This window comes from Mesoplodon bidens, assembly GCF_964165515.1.
Source record: "Mesoplodon bidens genome assembly, chromosome: 2".
Lineage (NCBI taxonomy): Eukaryota > Metazoa > Chordata > Mammalia > Artiodactyla > Ziphiidae > Mesoplodon > Mesoplodon bidens.
This window is the reverse complement of record NC_138177.1, coordinates 31,948,721-31,967,570: the sequence shown is the minus strand read 5'-3', so window position 1 is coordinate 31,967,570 and position 18,850 is coordinate 31,948,721. Positions and strand designations below refer to the sequence as shown.

The 18,850-nt window shown below is 38.2% G+C and overlaps 1 protein-coding gene across 2 annotated transcripts; it reads left to right on the top strand.

Annotated features, from left to right (window-relative positions):
• Window positions 1–120: 120 nt before the first annotated feature.
• Window positions 121–17,054, top strand: CENPL (centromere protein L). 2 transcript variants are annotated; one of them, XM_081221154.1, is made up of 5 exons: window positions 121–572; window positions 4,442–4,618; window positions 8,345–8,596; window positions 13,861–14,403; window positions 16,398–17,053. In XM_081221154.1, exons 2-5 carry the CDS (start codon window positions 4,445–4,447, stop codon window positions 16,467–16,469), a joined length of 1,041 nt encoding a protein of 346 aa, XP_081077280.1. In that variant the 5' UTR covers window positions 121–572; window positions 4,442–4,444; the 3' UTR covers window positions 16,470–17,053. The 2 variants fall into 2 exon arrangements, with proteins under 2 accessions (XP_081077280.1, XP_081077281.1); XM_081221155.1 differs by lacking the exon at window positions 121–572 and having other exon boundaries at window positions 16,398–17,054.
• Window positions 17,055–18,850: the final 1,796 nt, after the last annotated feature.

The window sequence follows — 18,850 nt, the reverse complement described above, 5'->3', positions numbered from 1 at the left end:
CGCTCCCGTGCCCTCAGTTAAAATGGCAACCACAGTTGCTTCACTGACTTGGAATCGGCGCCATGGAGGCGTCCAGCGTCCTGCCGCAGAGCGAGTCGGGAAACGATTTTAAACTGAGGAGGCGGCTGAACGCGTAGTTGCTGCTTCTCAACGGCGGGATTTTGGAGCTGGCGTTCGCCCCAGAGGGCTCAGGTGGAGAGGGGCGAGTTGGGACACACTGTCCCTTGCCCTTTCCCTCCGTGGGCTGAAGCAGACTCCGCAGGAGCGAGGGTCGCGGAGCTGGCTGGCCGAGTAAGCGGAAATGTTCCTCACGGCGTGAAGTGTCGGGCTCGGCTGGCGCCTGCGGGAGCGGAGGTCTCCTTACTGGGCCCGTTTGCGTCCGTCGTGAACCCACCTGTGGTGGAGCGAGAGGGAATTTGGGAGCGCCAGGGGTTCCTCCGGACTTACTCTTCGCTGTCATTTTGGCGGCTGTTTTACTTCAGGGGATTTCAGTTTCGACGTAGTTTTGGATCCAGACTTGAAGAATGATTCGTGAAGGGAATGGTTGACAGCGTCATCACGGCATTTTATTGGTAAGATGCTTTGTTATTGGTCCGGGCGTGGCAGTAAACTTTGTGTTTTGCCCTGTTGTGTGGTCGTTATCTTTACAATACTTGGGGGTTCAGATCTGTTTCACACGACCTGCTTAGCATTGGCGTTAGGTGACGATGTACAAAAGTGATTTAAGTCAGGGTCCCTTCCTTCACGGACTTAGCACAAGAAAAACAACTGAGTTGTAATTGTGTGTTCTGAACTGCAAGTGCAAGAGGAATTGGCCGGAGAGCTAGCTCTGTGGATACTTGGAAGCTTCTCCTGAGGAGATGAAACTTGAAGGATAGATTGGATTTGGTCAGACAAATGGGTGTAGAGAAGTAGTCTTAATTGGCAATAGGTTGAATAAAAAAGTCCGGGAGCAGAGGCAAACATGACAGGCATGAAGAGCAGGAGGGTGATGAGCAGCCTAGGGGAAGGGGTGCACGTTTGGGTGTAGGGCAGTGGCTCTTAACCGTTTAAAGAATCATCTCCTGGACCTTTCTTCACCTCCTTCTCCCACCAAATACACACGCATACACCATTCTGCATCCAACCTTAGAGGGCTTTTAGATTTTGGAAAGACCCTTTGTCCATGGATCTTGGGGTAAGAACTGAAGTAGTAGAAAATGAACCTGGATAGGATCAGACAATATGATCAGGTGCCTTGAAACCCAGGCAGAGAAGTTTTGGCTTCATTTATTTAGAAGATGTGTGGGAATTGTTATGGGATCTCAAGCAAGGTAATGACAAGATAAAAGTGGTGTCTATGGAGAAACTAGTCATGGATTGGGGAAAGGGGTTAAGACTGGGAATAAGATAAGTGGCTGTAATTAAGAATGCAAGTGAAGGCCAAATCTGGGAGGGCTAGTATGTATGCTTTTAAGAAATATGTCAGAATTTGATGCTAATTCGGATGTAAACGTGAAGTTGAGGGAAGAGTAAAAGATGACTAAGGAGTATTTTAAGGGGCAGGGAGGGAAATGAGAAGGAAGAGTGGAATTATTACTGAGAAACAGGGTAGTTGGAAAGGAAAGATTGGTTGTGAAATAATGTTTAGCTTTGAACTTAATGAGTTTGAGGACAAAAAAGTTTAATGTTTTACAGGAAATTGGAAATGCAGGTGCAAAGGTCTGAAAATAGAGATTTAGGAGTCATGTGTAGAATGAATGTTATATGGAGAATGAGTGATTTCAGAGTCTGGGGAGACACGCACTGTTGGGACTGGAGGAAGGATAAGAATCAGCAAATGAATCAGAAGGAACCAGAAGAAACAAGGAGGAGAAATAATTGAGTGAAAAAAACAAGGTAACAGAAAGTTTAGAGGAGTAAGGATGAGCAAACTTGATGAACCAAGTATTTGGCCATGGTTTTCACAAAAATATTATTGGTAATCTTCAAAAGTGCCGTGTCTTTATAGTGATGGATTCATAAGAGAGGTTGCTGAAGATTTCCAAAAAAATATTTATTAGTAAGTGGAGGCAATAGTTGTATACCATATTTCCAGGAAATTGGTCTCAAAACGAATGAGACGAATAGGATTTAAACAAAAAATTTTTAGTGTTAGGAATACAAGAATATGCTTGGCAGTGGAAGAAAAGTATCCTGTGAAGTAGAGATTAGAGATGATAGAGGTTTGAAATAAACATGGGAGATGGTGCCCAAGGGAAATGTGAAGGGACATGGAGATCTAAGAATATTGGTTGATGGATTGGCTTTAGAAAGGAAGTAAGAGGACCTCTTTCCTTACAGTTGGAAGGAAGAATATTGGGGCAGTAAAATATTAAGTCAAGCTATATTTTTAACCTCTTAATTATCTGGCAGGGCAAAATTGCACGTTATTGAGTATGGAGTGAGAAAGTAAAATAGGTATAAACCATTTTCTAATCTTTAATGCATGGATTGGGCTATTTCACATTACTGCAGTATTAAATTACTCAAGGGAAATGTTTTCTCAGTACCAGTCCTTTCAGAGCTAGTAGTCTTTCTCTCACCTAGAGAGACTTTAAAATCCTTTTGGAATTCATGGAATTTCTCTTTTAAGGAGTCAAACTTAGTAGGGCTTATTTTGCCTTGAAATTGATCCCTATTGAAAGGCAGTGTGCAAGAAGGAGGTAAGAGCACCCACTCTGGTGTTAGACTGTCTTGGTTCAAATTCTGGCTCTGGGATTTTTAGCTGTATGAGTTTGGCAAGTTATTTAATTTCTTTATCTTCCTATCTGTCAACTGGGAATATAATAACCCACCTCTTACAGTTGTTTGAGGATTAAATGAGACAATATTTGTTAAAGGGCTTAGAAAGTTACCTGGCACATGATGAATACTCAATAAATGTTAGCAGTTATTCCAAATAACAGATTTGAAAGAAACATTCAGTGTAGATGGGACTGATTAAAATTCCATTTTGAATAGGCAATTCTGTACGCATTTAAAGCCAGACTGCTTTAGAGTAGCTGCTATTTAAGTTGTATGGTATATGATCTTTCTCTGGGCATTATCTGAATTTTGAGAACTATATATTTAACTTATGGAGTTTTGTGCAAGATATAGAGTGTGTCATACTTTGACATGATGAAATTTAAATATAATGATAAATAAAGCTCTTCATTTGTGAAAAAAAAATTTGAAAGGGTAACTGTGCCACTACTTGGGAGTAATTTTTATAACTTTTAAATCATAATTCCTTTCAATTTTGGAGTTCCATGAGATACTTCTGTTCAATTAAACCAATACGTGCTTAACAATTAAACAGCATTCAGCATTATACCAGGGTAATTATACAAGAGAAATACAAAGAGCATGATTTCAGTCAAAGTAGTTTAGTCTTGCTGGGAAGAGAAGAAATGCACACCAAAAAAATAGTATAAGTAGATGAATTCGGGCCACAGTGAGTGGTAGAGACTAGGTGATTGAAGAGAGCTGTGTGGGCTGGTGTATTATTAATCTCCAAAGATTTTGTAGAATATTCTCGAGGGATTTTGTTAGACTCATTTAGAGGGCTTTTGGGCTTCTTCAGAATACTTACCCCTGAGGATCTCATTCTGTACACACACACACACACACACACATACACACACACACTGCTTCCCAGAATGAGCCACTGATACAGACACAGACAGAAGTGTGTAACATAGGTATTCTGGGGGGGAAAAGGTTAACAAAACCCTGCTATTTGAAAGGGGATCAAATTCACACATGGTTTCAATGGAGGTGGAATGGAAAAAGAACACTTGAGGTAGGGAATACAGTTGATAAGCAAACACATGAAGACAAGAATGTGTTTATGTCTAGGAGAAGTAGGATAAGGACAAGCTGATTTATGAGTTGTGAATACCCAGCAGAAGAGTAGAATTTATCTCATCACTGTAAAGTTTTTTGCACAGGTGACTAATAATAAAGTACCATTTCTGAAAAATGGATTACCCTCAGATATGGAACATTTAGTTGTGGTAATAAGACCTGGCTAAGGAAATAGCTTTGGGAATGGATGGAGAGACTGAGGAAGGAAAAATTCAAAAGAATGTGCTTAATGATTGTATGTTAAAAAATGAAAGTGGGAGACTACTTAAATAAATTTAAATTAACTTAGAAAATTGACAGGAATTTGAAAATGGGCCAGCTAGCTTTTGGAAAGAGGACAGAAGGAGTTGAATTTAGTTTTGAACATAACTGTGTTTGAGCTATCTGTAAGATGTTCATAAAAATAGCCTATAGCCAATGAGAAATACAGGATTTGATTAAAAAGTCAAAATGGGGCAGGGAGTAGGAGGGAGAGAGAAAGAATTCCTCTATAGTAGATGAATCAGTGAAACTATGAGCATGAATTAACTTTTTAGTGTTTAGAATTCTGGTTTTATTTCTTTTTATGTAGACCATGGATTCTTACGATGCACCAGAATCGACTCCTAGACAGTGTGCATCCTCAAGGCTTAAAGATTACTTTATAGGTGCCACCCCTCTGCAAAAACGATTAGAATCAGTCAGGAAGCAGACTTCATTTATCCCGACTCCACCTCGAAGGAAAATTCCCCAGTGTTCACAACTGCAGGTATGCTCTTTGTGTTCCTTTGTGTTACTAATAATTGAGAATGTCTGTGAATGAAACATTTCAATTGTTGTTACTATTTATAGTATTTTTAGTAGATTCTTACTCCCTGTGGTAATAAACTAAATGAGAAACAGCTATAACATTATTTACACTATCAGTACCATATGTTTTTTAACCTCTTTTTTTTTTTAAATTCTTTCTCTTTATTTACTAGCTTTCAAAATACTGCTAGGGGTTGGTTTCCTAGCATTCTCCAATGGTGACAAAGTTTTTGTTTTTTTGGTTGGTTTTTTTTAAAACTTTTTATTTTATATTGGAGTATAGCCGATTAACTATGTTGTGATTGTTTCAGGTGCACAGCAAAGGGACTCAGCCATACATATACATGTATCCATTCTCCCCCAAACTCCCCTCCCATTCAGGCTGCCACATAACATTGAGCAGAGTTCCCTGTGCTATACAGTAGGTCCTTGTTGGTTATCCATTTTAAATATAGCAGTGTGTACATGTTGATCCCAAACTCCCTAACTATCCCTTCCCCCCTGGTAACCATAAGTTCCTTCTCTTAAGTCTGTGAGTCTGTTTCTGTTTTGTAAATAAGTTCATTTATATCATTTCTTTTTAGATTCCGCCTATAAGGGATATTGTATTTCTCTTTCTCTGTCTGACTTCATTTAGTATGACATCCTCTAGTTCCGTCCTTAACCTCCTTTAATTTGGGACGTTTCCACAATATTTCTTTGTCTTTTTTAACATTGACATTTTTGAAGAATATGTTTCCTCCTCTTCCCTTTTTAAATAGCATATTCCTCATTTTGTATTTGTCTGATGTTTTCTCAAGATTAGATTGAAATTATGTATTGCTGGCTGGAATACTGTATAGGTCTTGTTGTATCCTTTTGGGAAATAACATCTGGTAGCACATAGGCGATGTTAATTTTGATCATCTTGTCGACGTGTTGCCCAATAATTACTGCTTTATTCCCCCCTGCAACTAATAAGCAGTCTGTGGGGAGACACTTTAAGATAATACAAATATCCTGTGCCTCATCAAAATTTTGCCTCACACTTAACATCCTTCATCCATTGATATTTTTTGCCTAATCCCATCTTTATGGTGATGGTTGAAAAATAATAATTTTCCATCTCTATTTGCTCCATATTTACCAACCAGCCTTTGGCATGCTATTTTAGGCCCTTCTTATTTCTATTCCATTTATTTATCTATTTATCAGTACAGATTCATGAATTCCTGTTTTTAAAATTTTTCTAATTACTTACTAAATTATTTTCGTGTTTATATTGTTCCAGATTTGTCTGGTGGCAACATGCTCTGTTTTGATCATTCATAAAAAAACCCTGTGTATAACATTAGTAATTTGTAATTTTACTGAACTATGAAATAAAGCCCCAGTCAATACAAGTTTTTTTGTTGTTTTATAAATTTATTTAATTATTTATTTATGGCAGCGTTGGGTCTTCGTTGTTGTGCGAGGGTTTTCTCTAGTTGCAGAGAGCGGGGACTACTCTTCCTTGTTGCCAAGCACGGACTCTAGGCACGTGGGCTTCAGTAGTTGTGGCTCCAGGGCTCTAGGCACTCGGGCTTCAGTAGTTGTGGCTCAAGGGCTCTAGAGCGCAGGCTCAGTAGTTGTGGTGCATGGGATTAGTTGCTCCGCGGCATGTGGGATCTTCCCGGACCAGGGCTCGAACCTGTGTCCCCTGCATTGGCAGGTGGATTCTTAACCACTGCACCACCAGGGAAGTGCTGTCAATACAAGTTTGATGGATGCTTTTGAGTCACTTAGCAAGGAACCTGGCTGATAAGTCACCCACACCTTCCTTTTAACTTTTTCTTATCTGTGTTGTGGGTCTAGTATCTTTTGGCATATGAGAAAATTTTTGCTTTTTTGTGAAAACTTCTTTAAAGAAAAATTATAGGGCTTCCCTGGTGGTGCAGTGGTTAAGAATCCGCCTGCCAGTGCAGGGGACACGGGTTCGAGCCCTGGTCCGGGAAGATCCCACATGCCGCGGAGCAACTAAGCCCGTGCGCCACAACTACGGAGCCTGCGCTCTAGAGCCTGTGAGCCACAACTACTGAAGCCCATTTGCCTAGAGCCCACGCTCGGCAACAAGAGAAGCCACCGCAATGGGAAGCCCGCGCACCACAGCGAAGAGTAGCCCCCACTTGCCCCAACTAGAGAAAGCCCGCGTGCAGCAACAAAGACCCAACACAGCTGAAAATAAAATGTAAATCAAATAAATAAATTTAAAAAAAAAAAGAAAAATTACTAGTCCTGGTAATGAAAGTTCTTTCTGGTTCTTAACCAGAAAACAGAGATTTATATAAATTAAAGACTGGAAAAATAAAAAAACAAACATTGCAACAGTAAAAGAAAAAGACTGGAATGTCCAGTTCAGTGTTTCCTTTTCTCTATGATACAAATAACTTTGCCAGATCTTTTTTGTTTTTGGCCGCACCACACATCCTAAGGGATCTTAGTTCCCAGCCAGGGACTGAACCCGGGCACTGGCAGTGAAAGCGCCAAGTCCTAAACATTGGACCCCCCTTTTTTTTCCCCAAAAACTTTTGATAGTAATAAAAAAAGTTTACAACTTTTCCATGAGTACTCTAGTCAGAACAAATATTTTTGTCAAGTGGACAACTGTGGTGAAAGTTCCAAAAGATATTTGGGACTGTGGAAGTATGGATTCTATAGAAAAGTTCAATTCAGGATAAAACTAGGAGCTTATGTGGGGGTGTATGTGAAGACCCTCAGTACTGCCATAGTGCCAATACAAATGAAGTGTTTTGTTTTTAGTGGTCCCTGTGATTCTAATAGAGCCTGGCCAAAATACTCCCATGTATCTTTTTATTTAATCTACTGAATTAGAGTGATGGAGTGAATTTACTGCCAAACAATTTTAGAAATTACTTAATTAAAACCAATCAAATTAGATGCTCCAGGAATACAGTGGTGACTATTTTTTTTTTTTTTTTTTTTTTTTTTTTTTTTTTTTGCTGTACGCGGGCCTCTCACTGCCGTGGCCTCTCCCGTTGCGGAGCACAGGCTCCGGACACACAGGCTCCGCGGCCATGGCTCGCGGGCCCAGCCGCTCCGCGGCATGTGGGATCTTCCGGGATAGGGGCACGAACCCGCGTCCCCTGCATCGGCAGGCGGACTCTCAACCACTGCGCCACCAGGGAAGCCCGTGGTGACTATTTTTAAACTCTATAATTTGAAGTTTCTAAAAGTATTTAACTGTTCATCCAATAAATATTTATTAAACAGCTGTTCTAGATGACATTGTTCTAGGTGCTAGAGATATAGTAGTGAATAAAATAGGCAAAATTCCTGTTCTCATCAAACTCATACTCTAGTAGCGAAGACAGTAAAAATCAGACAAGTACCTAATGTCAGATAGTAATAAGTGCTGTGAAAAAAATAAAGCATGTTAAGGAGATATAGAGTGACAAAGCTGGAATGGGTGCAGGTGCTACTTTAGATAGGGTGGCCTCTTGAGTGACATTTGGGCAGAGACCTGAATGAAGGAAAAGAACATGCCATGTGAACATCCTGGGAAGGACATTCCAAAGGGAAAGTACAGCAGATGCAAAGATCAGGTACCCAGTAATGGCTTTGTTTTAAATATTTAAGATACTGTGATTAAGTTCTTAGTTACTCATGTTTCCTAATTCTTAAACTTCCTTTGTCTTGATTTTTTTAGGAAGATGTTGATCCTCAAAAGTTTGCATTCCTTCTGCATAAACAATGGACTTTATATAGTTTAACTCCCTTATATAAATTCTCCTATACTAATTTCAAAGAGTATTCTAAACTTCTGAATGCATTTATTGCTGCTGAAAAGCAAAAAGGACTTGCTGTGGAAGTGGGAGACGACTTCAACATCAAAGTGATTTTCTCTACTCTCCTGGGAATGAAAGGAACACAGAGAGACCCTGAAGCATTTCTTGTCCAGGTATATCATATAAGCAGTACTTGCTTCCTAGGAGAAAAGAATATGCGTTGTCTTGGTTTAGAAATTGTGATATTTTCTTACTGTTTTTAAAATTCTTAAGCTTATGATTTATAACCTATTTTATGTCTTGTTTGACCAAATTATAGTAATTAGATATGACCAACTTAAAAAGAAGTTTTTTTCCTTTTACAATATAATTATGTTTATTTTAGAAAACTTAGAAAATACATAAAAGTACAAAGAAAGGGAGAAGTTTGAGCTGCAAACAAGTTGGGATTCTTCTCCTGAAGCTGAGTAAAACCTACCCCTAGCTAGGGCTCCTTCCTTCTTTCCTCCCTTCCTTCCTTTCTTCCTTCCTTCCTTTCTTCCTTCCTTCCTTTCTTCCTTCCTTCCTTTCTTCCTTCCTTCCTTCCTTCTTTCCTTCCTTCCTTCTTTCCTTTTGAGGTTCTTGGCAGGCGAACCTCTGCTCTTTGTGGGCCCACAGATCTTCTACTTACACAACCCCAAAGACTTGTAGGCTTGAGGAAGTGAGGCTCCATCTGTTTGTGGAAATTTCTCTCAGTAAACTAGAGCATGGTGATGACTCCAGAGTTTCATCCATAGTCAATATAATGGAAAATTCTACGACTTATGACTCTTTCCAACATGAACTTCAGGATTATATTAGAAAGCAAAGAGCCAGAGGCTTACAACCAGAGGTTTGCTTTAGAAAGGGGACAGAAGACTCTGTGTACAGAGAAAAGGACCACACTGCACCCAGACCTCCAATGCTGGAGCAGAGATTCCCCTTCAGGAGGCCCCACAAGTCCCCCAGTTCCTACAAAAGGCCGAAAACAGTGGAAAGCCACTTAACCCATACTGTCCAATATTCATCACTTCCGGCAAAGACTGGAACCTGTAAATCACTGTTAGAAAAACCACGACCATTTCTTCAGTAACCGGTGGTTTCCAAGCCCACCTGTGCAAGGAATGGCCACCGGCCCCCACACAGCACAACACAGAGAAGAGGCCAGCTGCTTCTCAGAGGATCACACCAGTGTCCATCAGGCAGGAGATCAGGACGGAGGCTGGACGGGAAGGTCCAGGGAGGAGGAGGACATGGCGATGAGGAGCAGGTATCGTGGAAGAGGAAGCACCACAGGGATGAAGAGGATGAAGATTCCCACAAAGAGAACAGGAGGAAGGCCAAAGTGGCGCCAGGAAGCACAGAGAAGTCCAAGTACAGAAAGAAGAGCACCCATGATTGGGACACCATGAAGGAGGGAAGGAGGTCCAGTAGAGAGAAGAAGCATCCTGGCAAACATAGCACCCAGGAGTGGGACTTGTGGGATGAAACTGTCCTCGGTGGTTGTTACTGATGCTGGAGATTTGGGACCTGGATATTAAATGATTTGGATCCATTGGAAAGGCTGGATTAAATGGTATTGAAGCAATTCAATAGCCATACTTCAAAGAAAATAAAATTAGATCCCCACCTATATCAGACTCTGTTCAAATATAAAAACCCAGTTGGTTTAAGGATGTCAATTTAAAACCAAAATAGAAAAGTATTAGAAGTAAATATAAGAAAATTGTTTTCAATCTTGGAATATGAATGGCTTTCCTGCACAAGACGTGTTAGCCAGGGGCCATAAAAGAAGAAAAAATAATACATGTATTTGCGAAAACACTTAAACTCTGCATGTAACAGAAGATTTTGTTGTACATTTTCTTAAAAACAAATTAAAAGCTATGCATTGTGCATATGCATTGAGCAGCTCCAGAAAGATACATGAAACACACTGGTAACTGGGCTCTGGGGGCAAGAACTGAGTTGGGGGAGGCGGGTAGACAGAGGTAGCTGGTAGACTAACTTTTCAAAGTGTACATTTCTATTTGAATTTTGTACTATATGAGACTACTACCTTTCCAATAAATAAATATTTTAAAGGTAAAAAAAACCCCCAAAAAACCAAAGAAAGTTAAAAACCACAGTTTAACCTTTTGGTATACATCTGTCAGTAGACCATCGGAATAGGCCTAGTCCTATTAGAGAAATTGAATCAATAATTAATAACCTTCCAAAACAGAAAGCAACAGGTCCAGATGGGTTCACTAGTGAATTCCACCAAACGTTTAGGGAAGAAATTATACCAGTTCTCTACAATTTCTTTCAGAGATAGAAGCAGAGGGAATACTTCCTAATTCATCCTATGAGCCCAGTATTACCCTAATACCAAAACTAGACAAAGACATTATAAGAAAATTACAGACTCCATCATGAACCTAGATATATCTATTTGGCTGTCTGTATCTATTAAAATTGTGATCATATTGCCCATACTTCTGCATTATGGCTTTTTTTTTTTTACTAATAATCAGTGCTGTAGATAGTTACTCATGTCATTTTGAGTAACTAAATGTAAATGTAAATTTTACGTTTTTGTAAATTTATCTGTATAATTCTATGGTTTTTAGTGGGAGTAAAATCCTAGAAGTAGAATTTTAGCAAAAAAGTAACATTGTTACATATTGTGATATATCATACCAAGTTACTCTCAGAAATGTAACATTTTTCATTCCTTCCTATATGTAGTATATAAAAGTAATATGACTGTCCTTTGATTTATTAAGAAACCAGATTTATTATTTATGCCTGCTCCTTCTGTTTCTGCCAAATTAATTCATTTTAGTCATTGATAAATTCTGAAACAGTTGAAATTTTGTTTATTTGTATAGATCAGGGGTTAACAAACTATGGCCTGCTGCTTGGCTTTGTAAATAACGTTTTATTGGAATAGAGCCCCTTTCATTTGTTTACATATCGTCTATGGCTGTTTTTGTATTACAACAGCAGAGGTGTAGTTGCTACAGAGACCGCATGGCTTGCAAAGCCTAAAATATTTACTATGTGGCCCTCTGCAGAAAAGGTTTGCTGACCCCTGGTATAGATCATAGTATTGGCAAGGATCTCAGGATTACTGGGATTAGGTTCAGCTGCATATAACAGAAAGTCTAAATAACAGTGACTTAAAGACAATAGAGGTTTACTTGTCTTCCCAAAAAGTGTCCAGAGGTAAGCTTTTCCAGGCTGGTAAATGCTTCATGAAATTATTAATAATCTAAGCTCCTTCTGTCCTCTCTATCATCCTTGGTGCATGGCTTCCCTCCTATAGTCACACTATAATCTAAATTGGCTCCTGGAGCTCTAAATACTATATGTAAATTCAAGGCAAGTAGTAGGAGGAAGATGGGAAAGTCAGACAGGATGCCTGGCACTGAGTAAACCTGTAACGAGACTTGCTGACACCCAACAAATACTTCTCTTTATATCCCAGATGGAAGGGAGACTAGAAAAAAAATTTTAGTGGGTACTTTGCAACCCCAAGTGAAAGCACTGTTTTACTGTGGAAGGAAAAATAGATACTGGGTAGATAATTAGCAGTCTCTGTCAAGTTGAAGCAGTTGATGCCCAAAGAAGTTACATGGTTTGCATGTCATCAGGCAAGCAAATATTCTTGTGAGGAATAGAAATAACCTCTTGAATTCCTAGTATAGTGTCCTAATAGTTTTCTAATTAAATCTCATTTCTTGCCAGGGTTACAGGACTTATAGGTTATAAAAACGTGATAGACATAATACATCTGGTTTTAAGGTATTTGAAAGTCTCATAACTTCTTGAACAAGGAGAAAAATGTCAAAAATAATTGTTCAAATGATCATCTCTAAAGGGATATAATATAGGGCTGTGATCTTCACCTTGTCCTGGTCAAACTTTAATTAAAACTTCTATTAATACCTGGAAGGTATGTTTGTTATATAATTTACAAATTTAAAGTTTGAGGGGTTAGTCAACCTGCTGGAAAATATAATCAAGATTCTAAAAGATCTGAATGGATTGACACAGTGGGCCAAATTGAAAGAGGTTAAAATTTTAATAGGAATAAGTTTACTGCCTCAGTGTAAGTTGGGGGGGATTTACCTATTAATAGCAAAAATGAGAATGTAGGGCTAATTTATGTAAAGCTGTCAACTAAAAACCAGAAAACTACTATTAAGATTATATTAGTAGGAGTATAATCTAGGTTAAAGGTGGTGACAGTCCTGAAATCAGACCTTTTTGAAGTAATTATGTTCACTTATGAATGACTTCTTTGCCAAAGAATTTCAGAGAAGAGTGTCCAGATAGTGTGAGCACTTGAATATATGTCATAGAAGGAATGGTTGAAGAAACTGGAGATGTTGACCATAGCAGTATATATGATAAGGGTCATCAAATATTTGAAGGGCTTTTTCTGTAGAAGAGAGATTAGATTAGATTTCATCTACATGCACGTAAGGAAGAAAGTAGGACCAGTGGTTGGGAACTATAGGGCCTAACATATGAAAGAACACTTTAAGTGGATAGACAGAGCTCCCTTAGGAAATAGTGATGTCTTCCTCAGTGGAATAATTCAAGCACATTGGATTCGGTGACCTTTTATAGTCCCTTCTAAAGGTTTTTTTAAAAAATTATTTATTTATTTTTGGCTGCGTTGGGTCTTTGTTGCTGCGCGTGGGCTTTCTCTAGTTGCAGTGAGTGGAGTCTACCCTTCGTTGCGGTGCACAGGCTTCGCATTGCAGTGGCTTCTCTTGTTGCAGAGCTCTGGCTCTAGGCGCGCTGGCCTCAGTAGTTGTGGCTCGTGGGCTCTAGGGCGCAGACTCAGTGGTTTTGGCGCATGGGCTTAGTTGCTCTATAGCATGTGGGATCTTCCCGGATCAGTGCTCGAACCCGTGTTCCCTGCATTGGCAGGCAGATTCTTAACCACTGCGCCACCAGGGAAGTCCCCTTCTAAAGTTGAGATTTTTGTTTTCCATTTTTTTAAAGTCTATTGAATTTGTTTTATGTTTTGGGTTTTTTTGGCCAGGAGGCATGTGGGATCTTAGCTCCCTGACCAAGGATCGAACCTGTACCCCCTGCATTGGAAGACAAAGTTAAAGTTGAGATTTTGAGACTTTTTTTTCAGGGTACTGTACCTGGTTATACCATATTGGCACCCCTTTTTGGATTTTGGTTGCACCAAGATCTTGCCATATACCATGTCTGTCCTAATAAAGAGTATTAGGAGAACGGTCAGTTAACTTGATACACCCTAATAATCAGGGAGACTACTACCTCTGTGGTTTTTGGCAGGTAATACTACATATCTTCTTCTTTTTAAATGTACTAATTAATGCTGAGAAGATGCACTTTAGGAGTAGATGTACTTTTGAATTTAATGAACCTGTTTGATTTTTCTTCATAGATTCTGTCAAAATCTCAATTGCCATCTGAGCACAGAGAAGGTAAAGTGTTGTGGACTGGTTGGTTCTGCTGTATATTTGGAGACAGTCTTCTGGAGACTGTTTCAGAAGATTTCACCTGTCTACCCTTATTCCTTGCAAATGGTGCAGAGACTAATACAGCCATAATTGGAACCTGGTTTCAGAAAACTTTTGACTGTTATTTCCGTCCCTTAGCAATCAATGCGTTTAACCTTTCCTGGATGGCTGCTATGTGGACTGCATGCAAAATGGACCATTATATGGCTACTACTGAATTTCTTTGGTCTGTACCCTGTAGCCCTCAAAGTCTGGATATTTCTTATGCCATACATCCAGAAGATGCAAAAGCTTTGTGGGACAGTGTTCACAAAACACCTGGGGAAGTTACCCAGGAGGAAGTTGACTTATTCATGGACTGCTTGTATTCACATTTCCATAGGCATTTCAAAATTCATTTATCAGCCACAAGATTGGTTCGTGTTTCAACATCTGTAGCTTCAGCACATACTGATGGAAAAATAAAGGTTAGTTTGAGCAAATCTAGTTAAGTAATTTTCCCTTATTGTTGCATAGTTTTCAAAATATATGGCAATTGTATTTCCCACATTGAAAAAACACTTTGGGATGTCTGCCAATTGACGACAGTAGAGAGATTTTATTTTATGCTTTATAAATGGTTTACTAAAAAGTCTTAAGCCTTCTATATGCTGCTTTATAGTGGAAGGATACTATACACTGTGTGCCCATAGACTTTGGTAATAATATGACTTATTCTGTAGTAACTTTGAAATTTTCAGAATTTTCTTGTCAACTTTGAAATAATTATCAGAGTAACAGAGGATTTTGTGTGTTAGATAAGAAAATTATAGTAGAAACACAGAACTAAAATATCATCTTTATATTTTAGGCTTTTCTATCCCTACTGGGAAAGAAATAATAGAGACATTGTTTTAGTGTCTATGAAGGCCTTATTAGAGAAAGTATCAGAAATAAACTGAGAAAGAAAAAAAAGAAATAAACTGAGAGTAGGTACCTAAATATATTTAAGTGTATTATATTAATATATTTAAAATATATTAATATACAGCCACAATAAACACTCGTGAATATTGGTCTTGTCACTGTGCTAGGAGTTTAACATACTTTAACTCTAATCTTTAGAGCAACGCTATAGTTAGGTGTTTCTATCTACATTTATTTTATTTTTAAAACAAGGAAGCTGAAGCCAAGATAGGTTTAAGTGAGACATGGAAGATAGCTTAGTAAGAGGAAGAGTCAGGATTTAAACACTTAATCTCTTAGGTTCCAAGAAGTTCATACTCTATCTTATAAGCACTATTTTAAAGCTTTTCAGACTGGAGGTCACAATGCAGCAGTAGGTTAGGAAGTAATTTGATGGGAAGAAACCAGCTTTAAAAAACAAAAGAAAAATAGAGTGGAAAATATAAAAATGAGAATATATAACATATAGTAAGGATATACATTTGCTTGTACTGGGTCATGATGTTAAATTTATTTCTTACTATGGTTCACAGTAATAAATTTGAAATATTATATACTATTCCATCTTACTTTGACATTATAAAGAAATAAATTTACATTTTAGCACCTCAGAATTCAATTTCATGAAGTCCTTATATTTTAAAATGTTATTTCCATATTCTCACATTCTATTAATAAACTACATTTTAAAACTATTTTATATAATTGTTCTTAACCATCTATGAATATAAGAGTGGCCCTGTTTTATCTGGTCTATTCTAAGGGCCTCTCGTAAGGATCTAAGACAGTAACTGTAGCTCCTAGGTTCAAATAATGCCATGATGAAGCTAACATTTATCAAGCACTAACTGTGCCAAGCATTATTAAGCATTTACACATATTGTCCCATTTAGTTTTCACAACAACCTATTTGCATAGGTTGTAAAGAGGAAATTGTGGCACAGAGGATAAGTAGGCTCCTTCGAGATCACACAGCTAATAAGTGGAGTTGGAATTTAAACCCAGTCATCTGACTCAAAAGCTTATGCTTTTAACTGCAACACTGTACTGCCTCTCAAAAGTTTGAAATTAATGTATTAACCAGGTTTCTGCCTCTGCTTAGTTTCTACAAGACACTTTGGCATCATATATCCCTTTGAGAAGAAGGAAGCTATGGAACTCTTTCTAGAAGATGTAGACACTCAATTTGCATATAAGTCTAAGGGGTTCATAGATACTCCTTCTTCCCCCTTCTCTTTAGGCAGATAGTTAGCTTATCCATGGAAGCCAGGATAAATAAGAACCCTAGTCTAATTCCATCTAAGCACCATTGACTAATAGCTGTAAATTTATTAAAGTCAGTCATCTTTATTAAGTAAAGTCTATTTGACTTAGAACAGCAATGGTTTGGGTTTATATTCATAGCTTAGCTTGTAGATATGGAATTTAAAATAAGCCTGGAATATTTATCAAATATCAAACTGCTTTGCTATATAAGTAATTGTATTTTAATTTTAAATATCTTTTTTTTTTCCAGATTTTGTGTCATAAATACCTTATTGGAGTGTTGGCATATTTGACAGAACTGGCAGTTTTTCAAATTGAGTGAGGCCTTGTGGGGACTATAAGTTATGGATTATATACCTTTTTCTCATTGACTATCTGCCTAATTGCTATGCTAAGGGGGACTGCAGGAGAAATGGGCACCTGTGCATCTGGTTTCCTCACAGTGCCTTGGAGTTACCCAGAAGAAAGCCAGGAAGGATCTAGAAGAACAAAGAAGGTGGTAGTGGATGAACCACAGCCAGGTGCTCGTGTAATATAGTCCTGGTCATCTGGGATGCCAGTCTCTAGAATATGATGAGTTATTAATTTGTTGGCCATCTTTCTAAAATATATATAATGTTTTATTACGTCAAAATTTTTAGGATTCAAATGACATACCTCTAATATTGAATATTTCTGATTTGCATCTTTAAAACCTTTAATCCCTAATTTTAAGCATTTTAGACTTGTATTCAGAGAAAATTTCTATGTTCTTTAGACATTTTCCTAGCATCATTTTGCTGTAGAGAACCAGCAATCAAAATCCTCCCCAAACGAAACTAAAGTTACTATACATTTTTTAAGCCACTAATATGCTTCTGTTTTTAATGCTGTTTAATTCTTATTGCAGTGTTGAATTAAATATTCGCTTTTAAAAGGAAGCCTTGTGTTTATCAGTGTCTTGGTGACAGATCTTTAATAAATATCTCAGGAATGGGAAGTCATAGGCTTTTTCTCTAGCACAAAGGTTACACAACAACTATATGGAGTCATACAAATCATAGAGTTGAAAGGCAGCTGTGAATCTCTTTTGAGGGCAGGGATTATATTATGTAATTTTCATGTCCCTAAGTTTGTTTTAGCACAGTGCTTGCTAAATACCTGTAGATTAAGTGAATTAATTTTAACCAACTCTTACATTTTGCAGATGAAAACTAAAAAATTGCACAACTTAGATGTGCACAAGATGTTATATCTAAAACTCTTCTTTTTACTTACCGAGCAGAGAAAGATTTTGTTTTACTTTAGAAACAATGTTTTTTAAAATCTCTTTGAAAGAAAATAACTATAATAGGCTGTGATTCAAAAACAAGGACTAACTTCTGGAATGGGGTATTATTTCACATATACTAGGCACAGCAGAAGTAGTGAATAAAGCATGGGCTTTGGAATCAGACATTCATTCATTCAACTAAAATTAAGTTCCCACTGTCTACTCAGAATTGTATTGCATAAAAAGAGATATAGTAGTGAAGATAAAAAAGATCCCTGTCTTGTGGAAATTATATTCTAGTAGAGGAAGGCAAAAGATAAATAATTTCAGATGGAGATAAATGCTATAAATAAGGCAGTGCAGTATGAAAAAGGGTGACTAGGGTAGTGCTTACTTTATATACAGTTGTCAAAGAAGGTCTCTTTGAGGAAGTGACATTTGAGCTGAGTCCTGAATGATGAGAGGGAACCAGCTGTTTGAAGATCTGGGGAAGCATGTGCTAGGCAGGTGAAACTGCAAGAGCAAAGGCCTTGAGATAGGTAAGAGCTTGGCTTATTTGAAGAGTAAAGGAAGTCTGTGTGGCTGGAGCATGGTAAGGGTGGAGTAGTATGAGACGAAACTAAAGAGATTGTGCAGGGACTTCCCTTGCGGTCCAGTGGCTGAGACTCTGTGCTTCCACTGCAGGGTCGTGGGTTCGATCCCTGGTGAGGGAACTAAGATCCCACATGCCATGTGGCCAAAATAATAGTAATTAAATAAATAAAATTAAAATTTTATAAAAGACTGTGCAGGAGAGACTTCTTCCATCGTGTTAAGTCTCCTAATTTTTGGCTGGGCGTGTGGTTGCCCATAATAAAGATGACATTTTCTAGCATTTATAGGTAAGTACAGTCATTTGACTAAGTTCTGACCCATGGCATAAAAATGCAAGTGTCATGTAGAGCTTCTAGGAATCTTGTTAATAAACAGTAGGCCTGTACCCCTTGCCCTTATTCTTCTTCCAATTTTGCTGTTTGGATCACATAAAATGACTGGTACTCTAGCTGCTCTTTTAGGTCACTGGGATAAGGGTCAGGTCCTATGGACAGCAGAGCATGGCCTGGAAGGAGTTTGTGCCCTGAGGACTTCTTGAAGCTGAACTCTTGTGCCAACCGAGATGTTCTTCCTCCAGACTTAAGTATCAGAGATGTAAACTTCTATTTTGTTTAAGCTATTGTTACTTTGGTTCTCTTGCTCATAGTCAAACCTAATGCTAACTGATACAGAGAGGAAGGATCCACATCATCTAAGTTTTTACAGGTACTATGAAGAGACTGGATTTTATTCTAAATGCAATGGGGAACCACTGAAGTTTTATGCAGAAGAGTTATATGATCCGATTTGTATCTTACAGGATTTTATAAGATATGATGGAGAATGAGTTGTAGGTGGACAAGAGTGGAAAAGGGAAA

What these genes read in the sequence shown, in the direction of transcription:
- CENPL (XM_081221155.1), top strand. Translation starts at nt 4,445, where the DNA reads ATGGATTCTTACGATGCACCAGAATCGACTCCTAGACAGTGTGCATCC. An exon ending in CTGAAGCATTTCTTGTCCAG is followed by an intron (nt 8,597 to 13,860) that starts GTATATCATATA and finishes TTTTCTTCATAG; the next exon opens with ATTCTGTCAAAATCTCAATT. An exon ending in ATACTGATGGAAAAATAAAG is followed by an intron (nt 14,404 to 16,397) that starts GTTAGTTTGAGC and finishes TTTTTTTTCCAG; the next exon opens with ATTTTGTGTCATAAATACCT.